Source organism: Rhizophagus irregularis, chromosome 12, assembly GCF_026210795.1.
Source record: "Rhizophagus irregularis chromosome 12, complete sequence".
In the NCBI taxonomy this organism is placed as follows: domain Eukaryota; kingdom Fungi; phylum Glomeromycota; class Glomeromycetes; order Glomerales; family Glomeraceae; genus Rhizophagus; species Rhizophagus irregularis.
This window is the reverse complement of record NC_089440.1, coordinates 220677-244299: the sequence shown is the minus strand read 5'-3', so window position 1 is coordinate 244299 and position 23623 is coordinate 220677. Positions and strand designations below refer to the sequence as shown.

The 23623-nt window shown below is 26.9% G+C and overlaps 4 protein-coding genes across 4 annotated transcripts; 2 read left to right on the top strand and 2 right to left on the bottom strand.

Moving 5' to 3' along the window:
* Positions 1 to 2605: 2605 nt before the first annotated feature.
* On the top strand, positions 2606 to 2875 carry OCT59_003661 (uncharacterized protein; the record flags this gene model as incomplete). Its single annotated transcript, XM_066147788.1, has 1 exon — positions 2606 to 2875. One exon carries the CDS (start codon positions 2606 to 2608, stop codon positions 2873 to 2875), a length of 270 nt encoding a protein of 89 aa, XP_065996459.1.
* A 2231-nt stretch (positions 2876 to 5106) lies between these two features.
* Positions 5107 to 5442, bottom strand: OCT59_003660 (uncharacterized protein; the record flags this gene model as incomplete). The annotated part of the gene is made up of 1 exon (XM_066147787.1): positions 5107 to 5442. One exon carries the CDS (start codon positions 5440 to 5442, stop codon positions 5107 to 5109), a length of 336 nt encoding a protein of 111 aa, XP_065996458.1.
* A 9769-nt stretch (positions 5443 to 15211) lies between these two features.
* OCT59_003659 (uncharacterized protein) lies at positions 15212 to 16075 on the top strand (the record flags this gene model as incomplete). Its single annotated transcript, XM_025325066.1, has 1 exon — positions 15212 to 16075. The coding sequence occupies one exon, from the start codon at positions 15212 to 15214 to the stop codon at positions 16073 to 16075; it is 864 nt and encodes a 287-aa protein (XP_025183132.1).
* Positions 16076 to 19790: 3715 nt separating this feature from the next.
* On the bottom strand, positions 19791 to 20826 carry OCT59_003658 (uncharacterized protein; the record flags this gene model as incomplete). Its single annotated transcript, XM_066147786.1, has 2 exons — positions 19791 to 20342; positions 20425 to 20826. 2 exons carry the CDS (start codon positions 20824 to 20826, stop codon positions 19791 to 19793), a joined length of 954 nt encoding a protein of 317 aa, XP_065996457.1.
* Between the last annotated feature and the right edge of the window lie 2797 nt (positions 20827 to 23623).

Below are 23623 nucleotides of genomic sequence, written 5' to 3'. Positions count from 1 at the left end.
CATTTATTAATTAAACTTTTTTAACTAATATTTTGAGTTAGTGATAAAGTATTTTTATCAAAGAAGTATAGTTGAGTATTATGCGAAGTTTAGACATAACGGAATTTAGTTTTCTTATCAAAAATAATATAGTTATATTTGTGGTACTTTACTTTAATCAATTTCAAAAACTTTTAAAAGGTTTTAACTTTTTAAAATTAGTACATCAGATTTTAATGAAATATCATTTTCTAAAAGAAGGCTATCTTATATGTAAATAAAATTCACTTAAAAAACATTTGGTAGAAATAATTAAAAATAATACGAACCAAATTAGTTCTTAATATTTGCTTAATAAAAATTGTTGAAACTTTTTTACAAAATTCAGAAATTTCAGACAAATGATTTGGTTAATTTAGCTATCATCAAAATAGTGCTAGCTGAAATTATGATTATACCGATCATCACCGAAATTCTGTAATTACATGTGATTGTGTTCCATGAGTGAGTCGTACAAAATTTAACATTTAAATTCAAATTTTTTTTTAACAGCAAAGATACTTGAATAAATTCTGGTTAAAATTAATAAATAAAGATGCCTTCTGAATACCTTAAGATTATAATGTTATTATTTACGTTGGTGAAAATGAAAATGTGAAAGAAATACATGCACATTCAAATATTTTACGTATTAGGTCACAATACTTTCGCACAGAACTTTCTGAGGAATTTTCTGAGAAGAAGGATGGAAAATTTATTTTTAGAAAACCTAATATTTTACCTCAATTATTTGAAGTTATTTTAAGGTATCAGATCAATGTAAATTTATATTATGGCACATTATATTAAATTAAATGTCACAGCTAAAATTTTTTTCTTTATATTCAGGTTTATTTATTGTGGGAGGATCGATTTAGAGAAATTGCAAGGACCTGATATCTTAAAGCTTTTGATAGCGGTGGATGATCTTGGGATTCAAACTTTAACCAACCATATTCAAGAGCATTTGATTAAAAATCAACATGAATTTTTACAACAAAATCCCATTGGAATTCTTGAAGCAGCTTATCAAAACGGAACTTTCACAGAATTATTAAATCTTTCGCTCAAGAAAATTTGTGATGAACCAGAAATATTATTTAGTTCAGATAAATTTATTAGTTTGAAACCATCTTTATTAGAATTACTTTTTAAAAGGGATGATTTAATGATAGATGAAATCATTATATGGGAAAGTTTAATTAAATGGTGTCTGGCTCAACATTCCATTATTTCACAAGATCCTAGACAATGGAATAATGAAGAAATTACAATTATGGAGAGAACAATTCATAAATTTATCTCATTAATAAGATTTAATCATATTTCTTCAGAAAATTTTGGTATTAGGGTATATCCTTTTAAAGAAATAATGCCAAAAGATTTAGTTAATAACATAATTCTATTTCATATGACTCAAAATAAAAAATTAAATGTAGATGAACGACCTCCTAGGCGATCAAAATGTAAACTTGATTCTGTTATAATTAATCAGAATTATATTTCAATTTTTGCTAATTGGATTTATAGAAAAGAAAAAATCTCCGGATATGTTCCTTATAATTTCCAACTTTTATTTAGAGCTAGTAGAAATGGTGACACAGCTGAAGCATTTCATAAAGAATGTGATAATAAAGGGGCTACTTTAGTTATAATAAAAATCAATAATTCGGATCAAATAGTTGGAGGATATAATCCACTTTCTTGGGATACCTCGGGTTGGAAGTCTACTTATGATAGCTTTATATTCTCGTTTAAAAATAAAAATGACTTTACTAGTACTAAAGTAAGTTATAGTAATGGTGACCAATATTCTATAGGCTGCCATTCAATAAATGGTCCATTCTTTGGTGGTAGCTGGGGAGATTTAATTCTCTATCAAAGTATTTGGTATAGTGAGCCTAATAAAAAGGATAATTGCTCTTATCCCAAAATTGATATACCTATAGGTAGTTTTAAAGCAGATGATTATGAAGTTTTTCAAGTTGTTAAAATATAATTAGATTGCACTATATAATAAAAAAGTTTTACTAGAGATTGAATTTTACAAATTACAATAATAAGTAATAGGATTTGGTATAATCGTATAATTTTAATGCTTCAAAAAAAAAAATCGTGTAACCAATACAAGATGACTGCGTTTTGCAAAAATAATAAACTATGTTATTGCCATTTTATAAAACGAATAATAATATTTATTTATGTTGACCTTTGGTCGCAACCAAATGCAAATTACGGTTATTTGACTTTTGAGATACAAAACGAAAACATTTAATTTAAATTAATTAATTGTGAATAAGATCAGGAAATAAACGGATAAGACCAGGAAATGGAAACTGCTGAGCAAAAAAAGATAAACTAAAATCTGCGATTTGCCCAAATTTTAAATTGCGAAAAAAAAGACTCTCTCGTCGACCTAAAGACCAAAATTTTAAAAGAAAATTTATAGACAAAATACACATAATTCATTACCAAAACATATATTTTTCATAAATGTTTTTCTTGAAACATATAATAAATATCACGAGAGTAAAATTTAAATATTACGACATTAACACACATAAATATATGTCCTACTTACCCAAATATGTCGACTGATGAATTTCATTCTAACCAAAATGATCAACAACCTCAACAACCTCAACAAATAAATCAACGTGAGATTACCAACCAGGTCATTACATCGTTTAACAAGAAAAATTTTTTTCCAGTTTCACAGTTTCACATTGAAGTCTTATTTCCCCAACATTTCTTTAAGATAATTTACACTTGTTTTAAAGAAGCTATTATTGGTATTGAAGGATACATAGGACCCATAAAAGCATCAACATCACCTTCTTATTATAGGATTTCATAATGAAGCATCACGGAATTCAGTAACTAATGTTGAAAATATAATATTGTCAAAGCACCTTTCTTCGTATATTCCAAAGAAGAAGTAAAACGAATTTTAAATATTCTAAATCAGGAAATTAAAAATCGTCATAGACGTTTCAAAACATCTATCTGAACACGACTTAAATGTCATTTTTAGACAATATGGCAATATTGTTAAAATAACGAAGAAAGAAAGATGTTCGTATTTTGATAAAAATTTAGGGCAACGAGCAATATTAAACACATTTCTAATAGAATTTGACTATACCAAATCTGCCAAATTATTACGTATTATTCATCCGAATTACAACAACGAATATAATACGAAAAGACAAACATACAGGGTTATATATTGATACTACAGTAGATAGTCTATCATCTATCATCACTAGAATTAAAGAAAAGCTTGTGAAGTTGTACTATAACACCACATAATAACAAGCAAATTACAAAACACGCATATATTCATGTTAAATCAGAAGATTTTAACAAAAAAATTCAAATAATTAAAAGTTGACCCAAGATCGAAACTTTATTTAATTCTAATTATCAATAAAGATGATGGATTTAAACATTGTACAGTCTGTGGTAATCCTAAACACACATATCAACAAAAAAATTCTCGTCTATTGAAGATAATCAGATAAAAATAAATGATATCAAAGCAAAAGCTTTCACATATTAATCCATTTAGTAAAACTACTTACTTCAACAAAAATAATCATTACACTTCAAAAAATATCCCCGAGAAATATCAAATCACAACGCCCACCTAAAAATACCACAAATATTTAACAACCGATCATAATACAGTCAACGTCAAGATATCAAAACTTTAACTGACAAAATTAAATTACAAGAATTAAAAATTAATACATTAGAGAAAGTGATCGAACAACATCACGCATTGCAAAAACAAGGAGAAATTAACCAACAATTAGAAGATAAATATAAATTATTCGGGAGAATCGCGTGACTTTCAACGAATTAAAGAAATTCAAAAAGACACATACTATCAGAAAAGAACAATCAGAAATTCATTTTCTACAAGAGCGATCAATATTACGAAGATTCAACTACACAAACCGAATCTTTAAAAGACAAAGATACTATAATAATAAGAGTAATTATACACTCCATCAAAATCCAATAATACAACGCCAATAACTCAAAAACCTCATGTGGTATTGCTCACTTACGATTAAAAAAAAATGGATACAGATGATTGTATCTCTGATAATAACGGATTAATCTATCTCAAAATGACAGCAATATTGAAGATGAAGAAATAGATACAGCTTATCAAGAATTTTAAATTAACAATTGAGATTCCACACCATCAGGCCTAACCTACGAACTTACCAAATTTTTTGGTAAATATGTTAGGCCAATAAATTGATAATAATCATTATTCAATCAATTCCGTTTTCGTTTCCGATTCATTCTTTCTTGTCTTTAACCCCAACTTAGGTTTATATTTAACAATTTACGTTCACATTCTTTTATTAATTTTGGTTCTCTAAAGGAAAATTAGATGATATCATAAGTGATATGAACAAAATGCATCATAAAATGAAATAGCTTAAAGAGAATTTGTACTTTGAGAACATTTTTATTTTCTTTGTATCGAATTGTTAATGATCAAGGAATATGTTGATTACTAACGAAATGTCCCTTCGGCGAAACTTCCCTTTGGTGAAATTGCTTCTGCGAAATGAACTTCGGCGAAACGTACCGTAACTCTCTGGTGATCACCCGGGATTTTTGAACAATATGGCGCATTATAAGATTATTGAACATTTACCCTGGATCGGGATGATCATTGTGTGATCGATTCTCTATATCAATGATGATTAGGGAAGGAAATCGGTTCGTCAGTTCTAATTCAGTTCCATATCGGTTCTAATAAATAAAAATATGAACTATGTGCATCAAATTCAAGACACAAGTAGAGCATATGATGATGATCAATCAGGAAAATTTTGTACGGTGTACCTTTTTGTCCTTTCATTACTATTGTCAGAAACAACATTCGCTGAGTGCTCCACACTCGTTTCATTCTGTTTTCCTTTCTCTATCCTGGGCGAATTGTGAACGTTTGATGCTTCGAACGTTGAGCTTTCCTTTTCAGAAGATGTGGAGTTCTTGAGTTCGAAGTTTCTTTTTCCTATTCCTCTCTCTTATCAGATTACTAATCATTTTTTTGTTTTCCTAATCTAGGAAAGAATCCATCTCCTTTTCTTCCAATAGTTTTGGATATCTTTGACAAGGCTGAAATAAATTGACAGGTGATACCTTTGGTATCGGTTCTTCAGGAATAAAATCATCTATTTCCTTATCTGATACTTTTGGTACCCCTTCCATTGATTTGGTGTTAGCATTATTTTGTTGGTCCACTACGGAGTTGGATAAATCAACAGCTGATATTGAATTATCTATAGATAACCGCACCTCTGGTATCGTTTCCTTACCATTCTGTGCTTGACCATCCACAACCAAGGAAGCCTGTTCCACTATCGCAAATATAGCTTCAATCTCTGTATTCATTTGTTCTAGTTACTTGACTCTGGCTTCGCGTATCGTATTCTCCTCAATAATCTGCTTCAACTTCGCATTCTCAGCCTCAGCCTCAGCAAATTTCTTTTCCAGTACAGGAATCTTATCGTTCTTCCTTCTAATCTTGGCAATCTCAGCTAAAAGTTTAGCATTTAATTCTCTTAATGAATCAATGGAGTGAATATTTTCCATTATTTTTATAAATTCGGGTATATTCAATTTCAAATTAATTAAATCATGTGCGCATTACTTTTCGTAACGTTGATCACCGTTTACCAAGAAAAAAAAATTAATACATGAAAAAAAAAAATACAAAGTTCGAGACGTAGCCCACGAAACATGATGTCTATACTAATATATTATGGTCGATTATTCCCTTGATATATTTTTCCATCCTTGCTTTCTTAATATCAGGAGAGTCATCAACCTCCACCCAATCCTTCAATAAACCCACAATCACTTCCATAACTTCCTTAACCCCTTGACGAAGTTTTATGTCATCATCTAAAATATCTTTGGTAAGGGCGATGTGATAGTCAGCTTTCGTGCAATAGGTTCTTTCCGCCGAGGCTAGAATAAAGAAAAGCGTAAGACAGCAGTTCGCAAAAAATCTCAAGAAAAAATGCCATACCTGTAGTAACGATTCCATATAGGTAGTCGAACTCGTGATCAAAAGCTTCATATGCCTTCCTTTTTCTTGTGTTCGTGTGGTAGGAACTCTCGAGTTGCATCACGTTTTGCATGAACCCCACCACCAAGTCCTTTTGTTTGCCTTCTGTTACAGCTATCAGCTCCTCATTCACGGTATATATGATTTTCTTGATAGTAAAATTAATATGACCCGATGCTTCTCCGCCTTCGACCTCAAGTTGAGGGTTTAGGTGATTCTATTCTTGGCAAGTCTTTTAGTAATGAAGATGTATGCATATAATATTCCCTCGATATAAGGCCTCATTCCTTCCTGTTGCTGGACCCAAGTTACGCATTTTGGTGAATGGGGGAATACATGTTATATTATTGCCACCGACTTTATATTTGCTCAGTATATTCTCCAAGTATTTCTGGGTTTTATAAGACGAAAATGGCTTTAATTTACGCTTGCCAAGTTCCTTAGCGAAGTCCGCAAGCCTTGACGCAGGTCCTAAAGCTAAGCAAGCAAATACTGCCAAACTCATCTTTTGTTGTCTTGAAAAAGTCACGGCCAGTAATCTTTTCTTTTTTAATAATCCTCAAGTTGTCCTTGTCAAGCTCTAAGTCTTCTTCCTTACGCAAGAAATTAATAAGTTCATTCATTTTATATTTTCAAACCACCTCAACCTGAGTGGGAGCATTTTTTTCTTCCGTTGCAGTCTTCCATTGCAGTTGCGGAAGTAGAGGTAGAAGCTGGTGTATTAGTTTCAGAGACAGACACTTTTTATAGATAGTTGAATCGGATAAAAAATTGTGTTACGTTTCAGAGTGAAATATATTTTTACTGAACAGAGCATAATTTTCTGTATTATATAATACTACATGTGGGTGGTGAGTGGATGTAAAACATTACGTAATTAAATTTCATTATGTAAGCATCAAGCGATAAAGATAGGTAACAAACTAGTTAAAGAACTTTTTGTGTTTCATACTATAACATAAATAAACACGAGCCCTAGACCTAGCCCTGTAATTGGAATAATTTTGGGTTAACCAAACAAAATTATTCACATGAAAAAAATGTCTTACCGAGAAAGTTGTATTCTGTTATTCATATTTCTTTTTCAATTTCGATTTTGATTCGACATTCATAAGAGCTAGTACGAAGTTAAGTTTATCGTCTATGAAGTTAACTTTATTGTCTATTAAGTTTAAATACTTGTTATGGAATTCAATTGTTGCCATAATTTTTTCCACTTTTTCGTCCAATCAAGATGTTATAATGTGAAACCAGTGGCATCATCATTTAAGGTTACGTTACTGTACATACGTTTTTGATTTGAATAATATAATTAAACAGTTCAAAAAACTTTATGATGAAGACTATAGCTCCGAGAAGTTTCGCAATGTTGTTAAACATATCAAAATAATCTAAAGATATATAGATTTATTAATATCGATATGTTAACAAAAAGAACAGTGCAAAAACATTTTCATACCACTGATAACGGTTGAATTGTCCATAGGCGCGTATCGTGTGATGAATAATGAATTTTTTTAATTTTGAAAGACACTTTAAACTTTTTAAAAATGTTTGCATAAGTTAAATTTATAAATTAAATTTTTGTTGATCTTAAAATACTTCATTGTATTTATGTCATGAGTAAAATATTACGGTCACGTTATTAGTCTTCATTGATTTTGAGACATACATACACGATTACGATTTACAATATCCTCAAATTTTTTGAATCTTTTATATCAGCTGGCCTCCAATGTAATTTGATGTTTTGGGAAGAAGGCATCAAGCTCTAATCCTTGCAAGAAAGAAGGTTGATAGTCGATTAATGGCTCTTCATCAAGGAGTATTTGGGCTATTAAAATACATTTATCTCGAAATTTGCGATTTTTAAGATCTAACTCTTTTGTAAGATCATCTATAGCCAGTAGTTTATTTAGTTAATAAATTTTATAAATTTTTTAATAATAATTCTTTTTACAATTGATCGGATTTGATAAAAAAACATTTTTTTTTGTAATAATATAATAAAAATTCGTTTAGAAGGCCTGCTTGATCGGCAAGTCATGTTGTCTAATCCAATTCCGGTTAATGAATTTTATCAGAATTTTTTTTTTCCTTTTCTTTCGAACCAATCTAAATTTTTTCTGTTCTCCCTTTGTTTTTTTTCTTGAACTGATCTTTTACTTTCAGTTCTTTCCTTTTTTTCATATTTCCTCTTTTCTCTCTCGAAACATCTTTTTCTTTTCTTTTTTCTTTTCTTTTTTTAAAAATTTTTCATTTTTTTTTCTTTTTCAGTTTTTTTTACAAACTGAAATTTTTTTTTTGTTTTTTCTATTCTTTCCCCGTTTAGATTTGGACTTTTTTCCCAAACCGAAAAACTATTATTATTTTTTTTTATTAAATAATCTTATTGTTTCAATCTTTTAAGACCGATTTTTTTTTTATATTATTTCTTTTTTTCGGTACTTATTTTTTTTCGGATTCCTTTTTTTTTTGAAAATTTCCCTTTTTTAAACCGATTTTTTTCTTTATCCTTTTTCTTTTCCCACAATTTTTTTTTCATTTTTTTTTCTTTTTCTTTCAAATTTTTTTGTTGTTTTTTCTTTCTTTTTCCTTTTCGGTTTCTTTTTCAAATTTTTTTCATTTTTATTTTTCAAAATTTTTCTGTTTTTTTCCGGTTGGCTTTTTCTCCAATCTGAAATTTTTTTCCCCTTTTCCTCTTTCGGTTTGGCTTTTCAAACTGAATTTTTTTTTTCCTAAATACATTCTTTCACCATTTAGGTTTGGATCAATGCTGCGGCGTCATGGTTATTACCTTTTTTTATAATTAAGTTAATAATTTTACAACAAAAACTTTTTTACAATTCCCGATTCTTATTATTAATAATAACAATATTTTTTAGGCTGTATCAAGCTCAATAATAGACTAACATAATTACCGTACTTATTTATTTATTTTTTTGTAACAATCGATCGTTATAATTAATATTTCTGAGGAATTCTTTATTTTCATGACAATAGAAGTTTTTCAGAATTTTTTTTCATATTAATTAGTGAGATAATTTTTTTTTCTATAACAATAGATTGCTATAATGAATTTCTTGAGATATAATAACAATATTTATGTATTTTTTTTCAGCAGAAGATGTAATTTTTTTAAAGCTACAATGAAATTTTTTAAGATAAAAAAAAGATTTTTTTGTAACAATGTAACAATAAACTACTTATACAAAATTATCATTGTAAATGTATAAATAAAATCATAAATTTCATAGTACTGCAACATTTGTTTCATATTAAATAAAATTTGCATTTAATAATAATATTTCATATACTCACACAATTCATTGTTATTTAAATAATCATATAAATTGTGTGATTTATTATATTTATTCCTACTAATACCATCATAATAATAGTAAAAAACTAAACCTATTCACACTGCATGGCAAATAAAAATATAAAATATGTGTTTATTATTACTCTCATCCCGGCGCAGCGCGACGAGTATATCCTTACTGAGTCCGGTCCGATGATCTTTCTGAGTCCAGTCATGTCAGTTTTTAGCACAGTCATGTGAATTTTTGAATTTAAACTTTGATCAGACTTCGCTACCATCAGACTGAGTTAATTGTGCTGAGTCCTGTGATGTTGATCAATCGGACTGAACTAAATTTACACGACTGATCTACATTTCTTGTATTTAATAATTTCAATTATGATAGTATTTAATATTATTATATTAACCCGAAAATTTTATAACTAACATTTGGTATTTCTATTAGTGAATTAAATGTAATATTATTTTTATTATTTTCAGTAATGTCAATTACATCCATGTTTTTCTTTATAAAATTAAATACATGAAAATTGAAAGAAATACTTTGTAGATTTCATTTGGAAGGTTTACAAATTTGAAATTATTAATTAAAATTATTAATTATATAATATTAATGAATTTATAATTATTCATTATGGCATAATATTAATATCTCATTAAATTAAAAAAAATTTTTTTTAATGACTCATTATAAAGCGAATGGCAAAAAAAAAATCCAAGATCAAGCTTTATAATTAATCGGACCCAAGTGATTTTAAGCGGATCATCGGACCGCATGGTCTGAGGGTCCGGACCCAAATCCACATGATTGTACTAAAAATTGACATGACTGGACTCGGAAAGATCATCAGACCGGACACTGTAAGGCATAACCGCAGCGCGACGGGTTACATCTAGTTTCTAAATAAAGTAATATATTTGACTCCATTTAAAAAAAAAAAATGGAGTTGTTGCGACGAATAATATTTTAGTAAACCATGAATACAGAAAGTAAGAACAATATACAATTCATTGAGATGCAAGCACTTTTGTATAAGTTTTGCCTTGATGCATTTTTAAATCAAGATTAAATAAATTTTGTTGTGCTTCAATTAGTCTAATAATCCCATAATTATCATCATTTATAAATAATTCTAATTTTTTAATTGATTTGCAAATATCTGCTAATCCGGCCACAATATCATCATTTATATTAGCATTACATGAAAGGAATTCAATTTCTGAGAGGCAACTTCTAACTTCTAAGGAATAAGATGTATTTGAAAATTAAAATTATAAGGGATATAAAGGTGTGTAAATTTTCTACTTCAATTAATAAAAAGATTAATTATTTCATTTGTTAAAATACTATTAGATTCTTTATTTGTAAATTTCAGGATTATATAATCAATACTAACTAAATCCAAATGACTACAAAAAACTAATATAATCAAATAAGGGTTTTTGATATGAATTTGTTAAAAAAGGTAACAAATCGATACATATATTCTTTAAGGTATTTCTTGATTCATTTGATAAATGTGAGATGATTACGTTTAACATTTGTTTCCATCCTGAATCCTTTAACTTCCAAGGATTCTTCCATAAAATTGGTACAGCTGTTCTACACCAAGTTCTATTGGTTGAAAGACATGAATAAAGTGTCCTTTTTCATCTTTCAATATTTTTAAATATTAAATAAAGAATATCCTCGCTTAATTGGGACATTTTTTTTATTAAAAAGAGGGGAAAGTATAGTGTTTGAAAATTAATTCAATATTTACAATATTTATGTAAATACTAGTAGTACAAGTAATGCTGTACTACATTTATTTATAGTTATCTATATTTGTTAATCGATTGAGTTGATGATATATACGCCATTGAAATTTAAAAGGAAATTTCAACAATTTCAACAATATATTTGATTAATAATTATTGTTGTAATTTAAATTTGAAAAGGAAAAATTTAATTGATCATAAAGTATTGTAATTTCATTTTTTGAACTCCCATTAGAATTATTATTTAATTAATAATGAGCCATTAAAACAATGAAAAAAGGATGCATAAAGGTCTTCAAAAAAAAAAATAAAGAAAAAAAACATGAAATTTCTTGGAGTTGATTATTGATATTTTACGGTGTTGTACCACCGTACAATGACTATATATCGTAAGACTAATGCAAATAATGCCCCGTAAAAAAAGTCGATCCGTTTTTATATTCCGTCTTTTTTCCGTAAAAGGCTCATATTTCCGGAATTAATAACCTTATGTTACGGAATTTATCGAATTATTTACAGTTTCCGTGAAAGGCTCATTTTTATGGAGTTTTTACAAAAATAACGGATAAAATTTTTTATAGGGATGCTTTAACTGAAGACTTTATATTCATACTTATTACTATATCTTATTACTATATTACTAGAAATTAATTAACATTACTATATTTAAATTATTTTTGATGTATAATAGGATTTTACAACGAATTTTGCAGATACGGGGGTAACGAAAACAAGTACAGTATGGAATCCTATGTATGTATGTATGGTGACCTATGTATGGATGTATGGTGGCCTATGTATAGTATATTACTATTGTGATAACAGGTGATTATAAAACATGTAGTGTATGCTTAACATTGTATGTATTGTATGCTTATGTATGCTTTGATTGAGTCCATACATGTATGGATATTAAAAATGATGTATGGCATACTTATTTTCGCCATACATTTACAAAAAAAAAAAATTAATTTTTTATTATAAATAAAATTGCAACATTTACAATATTCATAAATGATGACTCATAAGGAATTAAATTTCATTTTCAGATATAGTTTCGTCATCAGATATAGTCTCAATAACTGAAAGAATAATAGGACATAGTACTAAGAATTTTTCTAACTATCACCGGAGGTGATGATCACTGGTGATTGAATTATTATGATCGACTAGCATTAAAAAAATATAGTGCCGGTAAAAATTGATAATTCCGGCCAACGGTGATGATCACCCTTAACCCTTTGAAGTAAAAATATTTATTTTTAAATAAAAAGAAAAGAAAGATTATAATAATACGCGTTGAATTGTTTTAGCCAGTATACAATCATTATGAAAAATATGTAAATAGTTAAATTTGGTAATAAAAAGTGTGGCAAGAAGTTACCCTTAAATCAAATAATACATGAAATTACCACAATACATAGTACAATACATACATAATTGGAAAAAGACCATACATACATTGAAAAGTTTTAATAATACAATACATACAAAGCTAACCATACAATACATGTTTGCTATATACCCTTCAGATACCTATTATCGTTTCAATATTGTACGCAATAAACTATCGATATTTAATATTGTTACAATGATTAACTATTGGCGAAAATAAAGGCAAGCGCCAGATTATAAGTCTGTCGTGTACCTAAAACATGTATCGCTTAAGAACTCAGATTTTTTCTTAAATAACTTTATCATGTAATAAATTGTTCAATTTTAATCAAAATATAGATTGTCTAAAATAATATTAATTTTTAATTCTCTTCATATTTTAAATTCATTTACAAAATGATTTTTAATTTAAAATAACCTCCAGTACGTTCGACTTATAACAAGCTTCTTGAAAAAAACCTTCGTAATATATTACTTGGAATTAAATTAATTCTTAATAATCTTATTGTTGGATAATAAAGTGACATTATAATTAAATCTTGGACTTGGTACATTAACTAAACTTCCTTCACCCAAATTAAGATTTATTGTATATAAAATAAGCACATCATTTAAAATAATATCACTATCGGTTCTTCCGCCACACCACATAAATAAAATTTCCATTATAGTCTATAACTCCTTTTTTCTAATTGTATTAATTCTAGTTATTAAATAAATATGATTAAGGTTTTTTCAATTAAATTGAAGCTGGATAAATAGTTTGATTTTAAGAAATTGTTGATTTTATTATAACCAAATCCATATCCGAAATTCTCTAAATAATCACCAGATTTTTGAATAAAGGTTTTAATTCAAATAGTTTAGTTAAATTAATAATTTATCATGAAAATGAGTATCAAAAGAATAATAATAAATGAAATGAACTGATGGGAGACAAAAGGAGTGATGGGAGATGAAAAGGAGCGATGGGAAGATGAAGAGGAATAATAAGAAGATGAAGAAGGTGATGGGATACGAAAAGGAGTGATGAGAGACAAAAGGAGTGATGGGAGATGAAAAGGAGCGATGGTAAGATGAAGAGGAATAATGAGAAGATGAAGAAGGGTGATGGAAGACGAAAATGAGTGATGGGAGACAAAAAGAAGTGATGGGAAGTGGAAAATGAAAAGATGTAATAGAAAATAATGGGAGACGAAAAGAATGAAATAATGAGAAGTAATAGGAGGTGAAAAATGATGAGAGACAAAAAATAAAAAAATGATCATGATAGGAGGTTGGATAGCAAAAGATAATGATAGGAAACCAAGTAAAAAATAAACCATAAAGTAAAAAAAAATGAAGTTAGTAAACATATCTTTATTAATTGTAGAACCGAATAAAATTAATGAAAAACGAAATATGAAACAGAAACAAAGAACTAAACCTTAATTGCAGATTCGGAGGGACTAAAAGACCTAAAATAACGAAATAGAGTTAGTAAGAAATAAAGTGTAAGAATGTGAGTTAGAAATAAAAATAAAAAGAAAAAAAGAAAAATACCTTGAGGTTGAAAGAACCGAGGAAACGAACCTCGAACCTATTATGAAAATGAGTTTCAATAAACAAATAAACATGACGCCAATCTGGCCAATCAAAAATACCAATTTCCAATATAATTTATATAACAAAAAACTGCTGTAACCATCTATATTATAATACTATTTAAACAAACTCATTGGTCCTGGTGCGAAAAATACCTAATTTTTATAATAGACTGTAATACCAATTGAAATAATGATTTAATCGTTATCTATTGAAGATTAAAGAACGCGTGAAAGGTTATCGTTTACTGAGCAATCCGTTTTGATCTATTTTTTGACTACTGATTAGTCATACTTATATAATTGATTTTTACATTATAACTAATCTTAATTATGTACGATGTAATTCTTTAATATAATAACTAGAGTAATTGAAACAATGTGTTTCTATGTGACAATTGTTTTACCAATTGATTATCGTACCATCAGTTAATACATGTTACAATCACATTTATATTATATTTTATCCCACGGTTCTTAGTTAAAAATTTGGGTAAAAAGTCCATCAATATTGGAATAAAATATCAATCATTATTAGTTAAAATAAATATATTAAAGGGTACGGATACCGTGAGATAAAACAGTTATTTCCCGGAGTCACATGATTTTCACGGCTACGCTGAAATAACTATTACATATATTACTTATATGTACATTATATCATATATCTTTTAATTAAAGTTATTAATTATTAATTATTACTCATATTACTCATATTACATAGTTCCGATCTTTTTTTTCATCGGGTGCAAATTTTTGTGTGTGATAATTGTATCCATCTTATCAAAATGTAATATTTTTCTCACGAGTTTAATAATGTGAATTCATTTGAGCCATGAGTCATCCTTTGAGTCATCCTATACATGTATAAAAAAAATTATATATATATACCCATACATACATACATGAATTTTAAAAATACGCAAAAAAAAACTTTTCTTTTTTCTTTACCAATACCGTTACTCTCAAATATACAACCTCGCACTTCTTATTTTTTTTGTTACTCTTTACTCTAAATATCAACACAAAATGCAGTCAACTTCAGATTTTCAACATCAACAACAAGAAAAAATTTCTCAAATACGTCGTCCTGGAATTTTTGCAAACTTTATATATAAAATTGTAGAACTTGCTACCTATACTTCCGCTTTTGCCACTGATGCTATTAATATATTAAGTGAAAATACATTAAATACTGGAGGTCATTCAACAAGACGAAATTATGGTTACGATGATATCAATGATGATGAAAATGTCTATGGTTATAAGGAAAAAGATATTTCTACTTGGGGTGAAAATGTAGAAACTGTTGATGAAGAACTTCCTCCACCTTACGCAACAACATTTGCAACTACCAATACAACCACAACCGAAACTAAACTTTCACTTACAATTGATTATCCAACTATTCAAACTTCTCAAAAAATTTCAACACCAACACACTCACCAACGAATTCAACTTCACGAAGAAGAAAATTCTGTGTTCGTCGTGGCCGTAGAATTATACGTCACAAATCATCTTCAATTGATATGAATATTATTAAAAATATGGATACTCATACCGATAATAATGTCGATCATGATGTTGATAGTTTTAATACGGATAGTCATATTGATAATAATTTCGATGATCATGTTGATACTGATAATAATCTCGATGATGATGTAGATATTATCTATGAAAGACTTAATTCCAAAATATCTGATATGATAGCTGAAGGTGAAGCTGCTTTAATCAGTAAGGTTGAAATTACAGAAGTTGACATGATACTTGCTGAGGAAAAAGAATACGAAGAACGAATTATGAAAGAATTTGGAATTCAAACTCCACTTCGTAGACGAGCTCGTACAAATTTTAATGTTCACAATTACAATTACAATTACAATTTTTAATTGGATAATTTATATTCTCCTTTTTTCTTATTCTTTTCTATACAAAATTATCCATTTAGTAAATACTATTCTACTTTTTTATTTTTTCTTGATTCATATATTTTATATATTTTTCAAAATTATTTTATATTATGTAGCTAGGCCCATTGCTTACCAAATATAGCATGGAGACATAATCTTTACCCTTTGGTCAACTTGGGATTACTTGACCATTCTTTAGATAGATAATTTTTACAAGGGGATCGTTTGCATCGCCCTTAATTGGTGTCAGAGAGATCCTTTGTCTTGTAAAAATTTACCCTTTCTTGATCATTTGACCATTCTTAGATAGATAAATTTTACAAGGGGATCATTTGCATCGCCCTTAATTGGTGTCAGAGAGATCCTTTGTCTTGTAAAATTTACCTTTCTTGATCATTTGATCTATCTCATGTGATTTCCTTCTTCACATGTGATATCCTTTATTTCATTCCTTTGTTGAGTTTCTTTCCTTAATAACTTATCAACTCAACAAAAATCCATCACCGTTGGTTCCACAATTTCTGTGTCCAAGTTCAATTCTTGGAGGTGATTTTCTTTATCTTCTTTTTTCAATTTTCTTTCTTCTTTTATAGGAGTTCCAGACGAAATTATAAACTAGACTTTAGGTAGAAAATATTTTATTATTTGTTTTTTTTAGTAGTATTTTTAATATTACTTATTTTCTTTTTCTTTTAGGGATTACTGAGACGAACTGGACTCCTGTGTTACAAAACAAATGATCACACAGCAAGGTTTGTGCGTCTATATAGTACATTCAGTATTCTTTGCACAAAGAGTAATAAAATTTTTATTGCGTTGTCCTTAGTGGCGATTATGACGTTCATTTGAAGAATCTCTCACTCCAAGACAGGTGATAAAACAGAGAATCTAACAATGATGGTATTTTCAGTTTTTTCGTGTGACAGTGTTAAGCTATCACAGGAATTGTTTGAAAATCTAATGACAGAGTTGAAGTCCTACAATCACAATTGAGAGCTCTCTCTGCCGATCTTTCTAACAAAATTTTCACGTTAGAAAAAAACAATTTTTTATTATAAAACTATACACAAATATTTTAAAACTTACAGTTTTAACGCGGGAAGAGAAGATTAACAACTTTATGGAGAAGTTTTTTGACTGAAAGAAAATCAACCTTAATATAAAAATGTTTAATTTATTTATTATATAATACGGACTTCATTGATAAAACACAAAAAAAATATTCTTATTATTTTTTTTTTTGAATCAACCAAAATTGATCGTACACTACATACATTGTGAGTATGAAGATATATGAATTTAAATTCTTAGTGGAAAAGAAGCAACATTTCTTCTAGAAGTTTTTAGCATAATAATGCAAAACAACTGGTATTTTATTGAATTTTTAATTTTTTTCATAAAAAAAAAGAAAAGTTAAAAAACTTAATCTAAAGGCCTATAACTAAAAATTAGACTTTAGCACCAGCACACCACACCTCCCCACCTCTTCAAACAGGTAATCCGAAGCGGTCTGTGAATAGAAGACAATGCCGCTGCCACAAACCAATCTATATGATAAAAGTTATATAATTATTCACCCCGACCACGTGAAAATTTGAAATTTTGACGACACCCTTTTTTGTGGGCGCGATTTTTTTAACGTGGATGTGACAAATAGGCATCAGACCACCCAACAAAGCTGAGATAAATATACTCTGCGCCAGTCACATGTACGGATGACAAGTAACGTAAATCAGAATATCAAAACACTATTCCACAATTATATGAAATCCATTATGGTATCATATTATCGATCAAGGTGAAACTTGCTCAAGTTGCGCTATCGTGCCATTTGATTATCTGTTAATTCTTTTACCTTCCATAACTTTTTTTTTTAAAAAAAAAAATGAAACTTTCAAAATATGATGGAAATATTCATCCAAATGAATGGATAAAACAAATTCAATTGTATTTTAAAAGAAAATGATATTCTTAAAATTGCGAAAATGATGATTGATCCCATTATAACTAAATAAATAATAATAAATTATAGAAATAATTCTTTTTTAATTTTTAAAAAATCATGTAAAAGAAAATTACAATTATTAAAATATCATGATGATATAACAAATTTTATTATAAAATATTTTGAAGAGTAAAAAAAAAAAAATATTACCTATTAATTTAATTAATTAATTTATATATAGTGGGTGAGTATAATCAATGAATAATTTTGTAAAAATATTATGTTAAACCTTTTCTGGTTCATATTTCCGAATAAACTACATTTTTGATAATGAACTGTCCTTAAAGATCTCGCATGGAAAAACTGGAGCTGAACAAAATTTCAGTTTAAAATTTGTATATTCATTGTTATCTGATTATTAATTCTCATTATTAAAAAGGTTGGTCACGATTTGATATATAATTTAATTTATCAAGTCAATTGTTTTTGGAGAAATTTTTTGGTAATTTTTTTTTTTTTAATAAAGAAGGGACTAAAATTTTAAGAAGGAATTATATTCATATAGAACTTATTTATTTTTAGAATTTTGTATTTGTTCAAAAAATTCAAAAAAAATTATCAATATTTTTTGATGCATGTCATCTTTAAATGTAATACCATCTATTTCATGATAGAATGAAAAAATCATTCACAAATAATTGATAAACTGTAATGTATGAAAGTGATAACCAATTATATTTTATTGTACAACTAGAACTGTACCACTATGGCCGCCTGGCGGCGGCCTTCAAAATAAAATTAGGTGTAACATGAGCATAAATGCATAGTCAAATAAACACTTTTTTTAAAGAACCCCTAATTGCTTTATTATACTTATATGATAACTGATAACATGATAATCTAGGTTTGTTTATGAAATAGGAAGCGGTTGTGATGCTACTTGTTCCAAGCGAGAATATTCTTTAATCACATTTGGATCTACTTTGAATGCATCTCTATTTAAATTCATTGTTTGAATTTGATCCCATTTAGGACATCTGATTCAGTTTTATTATTAATTATGATTTAATGTTAGTAATAAATTATTAAAAAAATTATTAGTAATCAAATTATTATGAAAGTTTTAATAGTTCGTATATATATGATCAGTGATCTATAACATATATTTGTAATATTATTATTAAGGATCAACAATTAAATTTTACAATAACTTCAATTTTTTTTTTTAATAAAAAATAAATAAATAAAATGTTTATTACATATAAGATATAAAAAATACCAGATAATAAAAATGAATTTTAAAAACAGTTCGTATTTGTCAGGTGATCTATGACATGCATGATAGTACGATCAGCAATTAAATTTTACGTTGACTTCGTTGACTTCAAATTTTTTTTTTTGAACTAATTATACTTTGATATAAAAATAAAATAAATGCAACTTCTTTTATTTCATTTATTTCATTGAAAAATAAATAAAGTACTTATTACATATAAAATATAAAAAACAATAGATAATAAAAAAAGAATTTTAAAAACAGTTCGTATTTGTCAGGTGATCTATGACATGTGTAACATGATCAGCAATTAAATTTTACGTAGACTTCAAATTTTTTTTAAACCACTTTTCTTTGACATAAAAAATAAAATACGTTTTTTATTTCATTAAAAAAAATAAATATAGCACTTATTACATATAAAATATAAAGAACAGATAATAAAAAAAATTAAAGAAAAGATTATTACTGGGTTACGTTAGTTCATAAACATTATTTAGTTTTTTGTTTTTTTCTACCTCTTGTTGAATTTGAAATTTTTGGTGTATTATTTTTTTTTTAATATTTTCGTTTCTCTCTTCATTTTCTTCAATATTTTCATTTCTTTCTTCATTTTCTTCAATCTTTTCATTAATTCTTTCTTCATTTTCTTCATTTGTAATAGAAGTTTCACTATCATGAATTTCATCACTTTGTTGATTTTGTAATAGCAAAGATCTTGAAATATCTGCTATTTTAGTCATATTTGTTTTACGTTTATTTTTAGTTGGTGTCATTGACAATGATGGTTGTGTTGTTGAATTCTGTTGTATGAGAGAAATTCTTTGTTCTATAACAGATTTTGAAGATCCTTCATTACGTGAATCAGATTTTGATTTCCATGGAACTACAATACTGTTATCTGATTCTATTTTTGCTGATACAAACTGAAATTCCAAAATTTCACAGTATAATTGATCTTTTGCAAAAAAAAATACTCCTGTTGTATGAACTGTTGAATTTTTTCTGGCTTTTGTTAACGCGTTCTTAAATCGCCCATTTGGTGGGTGAGTTAAATTTACAGTAAATGGAGTAAATTGATCCTTAGATATATAAATATGGCTTTACTTGTATTTGTAAAGTATATCCACTTTCTGTTAATTCTGCATACCCCAAAGTCTTTCCAAGAAGATGTACAGTTGGTTTTATTATAGGAATATCTTCCTTATCGATAAGGAGTTGTACATTAGTTGTAATAGAGACGTTTATTGAACCATCTTGAGTTGTTGAAAATTTTCCTGTAATTAAGTATACATTTTCTGCCTTAAGTGGCGAAGTTACTTCAGATCCATCATCTGAATCAAGGTCTGTGTTATTTATTAAGGTCATATAATTGTAAAATTTATATATTTGAAATGCATCTTCATTATCAATTCGGGAAATAGCCATGCCTTTCTGCAAGACACCATTATTAATAGTTTCATCAGTCACAGAAAGTATATACACGATGGTTGTAATGTTTGCAATCATATTTCGAAATTTTTTTTGAATCTGATTATTATTAAAATGAAAAATGAATAAAAGTAAAAAAAAGTAAATGAATTACTTATATTTATAAAAAAAATTATGACTTTAATATATTTATAATATATTTTATTTTTTAAAAAAAAGTAATAATATTACAATTATTTATTATTATTTATGATTTATGATTATTAAAAAAATGTGATTTTATTACAATTTATTACAAAATTATGATACATTTTATTTAAAACTTAAAAAAGTGGTTCATTGAAAAAATTACGATTTTATTATTTATTAATATATGAAAAATTTTGATTTTTATCAAATTTATTAAAAAAAATGCAATTTTATTGAAAAAATTACGATTTTATTACAATTTATTGCAAAATTATGATGATTTTATTACATTTATTTAAATTTAAAAAAAAGTAGTTTTCATTGAAAAATTGCGATTTTATTATTTATTTACATTGAAAAAAAATTGATTTTATCAAAAATTTATTACAATTTATATAATAAAATTAATTTATTAATTTATATAATAGTTTATGATTGAAATAACATAATCTCATTAACTGTTAAATATTACTTTATTAATTGAATAAATGATAAAAAAAGGGTAATTTTATTAGAACTAATTTGTTTATAGTTACTATATGCGGCTTTAAATTTTCTAACCTGTGAATTCAATTTTAGTTTATTTTCATTGTAACGTAAATGATGATCATCTTTCAATTTTTCAATTTGTAAATTTATTTATTTTTTATTATTAAAAAAGTGTAATAATCTGTTGAAAAAAACCACACTTTTATAATTATAGCTATAAAAAAAGGGTGGTTTCATTGTAACTAATTTATTTATAGTTATTAATTGCGGCTTTAGTTCTTTTAACTAATATTAACATGTGAATTTAATTGTAGATTATTTTCATTGTGACGTAAATGATGATCATCTTTCGATTTTCAATTTGTAAATTTATTTATTTTTTTTTATTATTAATTAAAAAAATGTGTAATTTATGGGAAAAATCACAATTTTTAATTTAATTAACAAACAAATAAAAAAATACAATTTTATTAATAAAAAAAAGTACCTTCATTATAACTAATTTATTTATAGTTACTATATACAAGTTTCAATTTTTATAACATGTGAATCCAATTTTAGATTATTTTTACTTACTGTGACGTAAATGATGATCAACTTCAATTCACGAAATTTATTTAAACAACTGCTGTCCAAAAAACAATCAATTGATATATTGAAATTGAAATTGAAATTGAAATTCATTGCAATGAAACGAAATTTCAATTATGTTTATATATATTTTATATAAAAACGGACCCTGTTTTGCCATATTTGCTAACCAAATTAGGACCTACTTCCTTCCTTTTTTGGAATACAACTTATTATTACAACGGCCAATCACAATAAACAACACTATGAAATTTAGATCATCTGATTGCTAACAACTTTGTATCGTGATCTGTATATATTGATAATAAGTTATGATTGGGTACAGTACGGTTTAGCTGACCGCACAGTACATTTAATTATCATTTAGCCACATAGGTTCATATTAAACATTTATTTTATGCAGATATACAATAATCCATATATGATCATACGATAATTTAATAAAAAAATAAAACAATCACTTAAAATAAACTTATTTATACATTTATATAAACTTTTTAAACTTTTACATATAATTTTTTTTTAATACACAAGCTTTTTTAACTCACAATATGAATATAATTATTGTATGTGATATACTTAACAATAGGATAAAATGGCTGCGCCATTTTATCCTATTATCAAGTATACCCCTTGCTATATATTACATTATATTAATAAATAATAAATTAAATGATAATAAATTACATAAAACATAAAATCGTATAGAAAAAATCTTAGATGATCATTATTTTGTATCTTTATTTGTACATTTTAGCTTGAATGAAATAGTAATGATACTTAAAGTTCAAAATTCGTAGAAAGGAATATTATTCTACAGCATATGTTTTTGGTTTTAAAAAGATAATAATATTTTTATCATTTTCCGTTAAAACAAAATCTTATGTCTAATTGAAACTGAATTCAAGATTCATTTTTAAATCATGATTGATCTGATTAATATCATAGAATATAAAGAATTTTATAAAACCGCTACATGATCATTTAATTACGTACAGTACATTGTCATTAATTAGCGTGAAAACTGGAATAAATTATGGTTATCATGTAAACTTTGAATGTATGAATTTTTCCAATCGAGCAAGATTCTGGTTCACATAATACGTACTGGTCAATTCTATTTTAATTCAAAAAATTTTTAACGAAAATGTCTCGTTTTAATTCAAGTCCAAGCTTAAATCCTCAAAATATATTATCCCTATAAAAAAATTGGATACGTTTTTTATAAAGTTTTTATACGATTTTTTTCCTGTATCATAATAGGATACGGAAAAATGCACAATTCCGTATCACTAAAAATATGGTTTGGATACGGAATTTGCACGGAATTCATATGGAATTTACATGATTTGATCACTGATTTTATCACGAAATTTATACGATTTGGTCACTGAATTTACTATTTGTATTACAGTTACTATAATTATATTTACATAAATCTTTATTAAATTAAATAAAAAATAAAAAATAAACAAAATACAAATACATTATGAAAATTCCCTCCTTATTAAAACCACCTATTGCAACCAAAATTATCTATAAGTTCAGGTTCATTCAGAGTCCAACAACCTAAAAAAACAAAAAAAGAAACATAAGAACGTCTAAC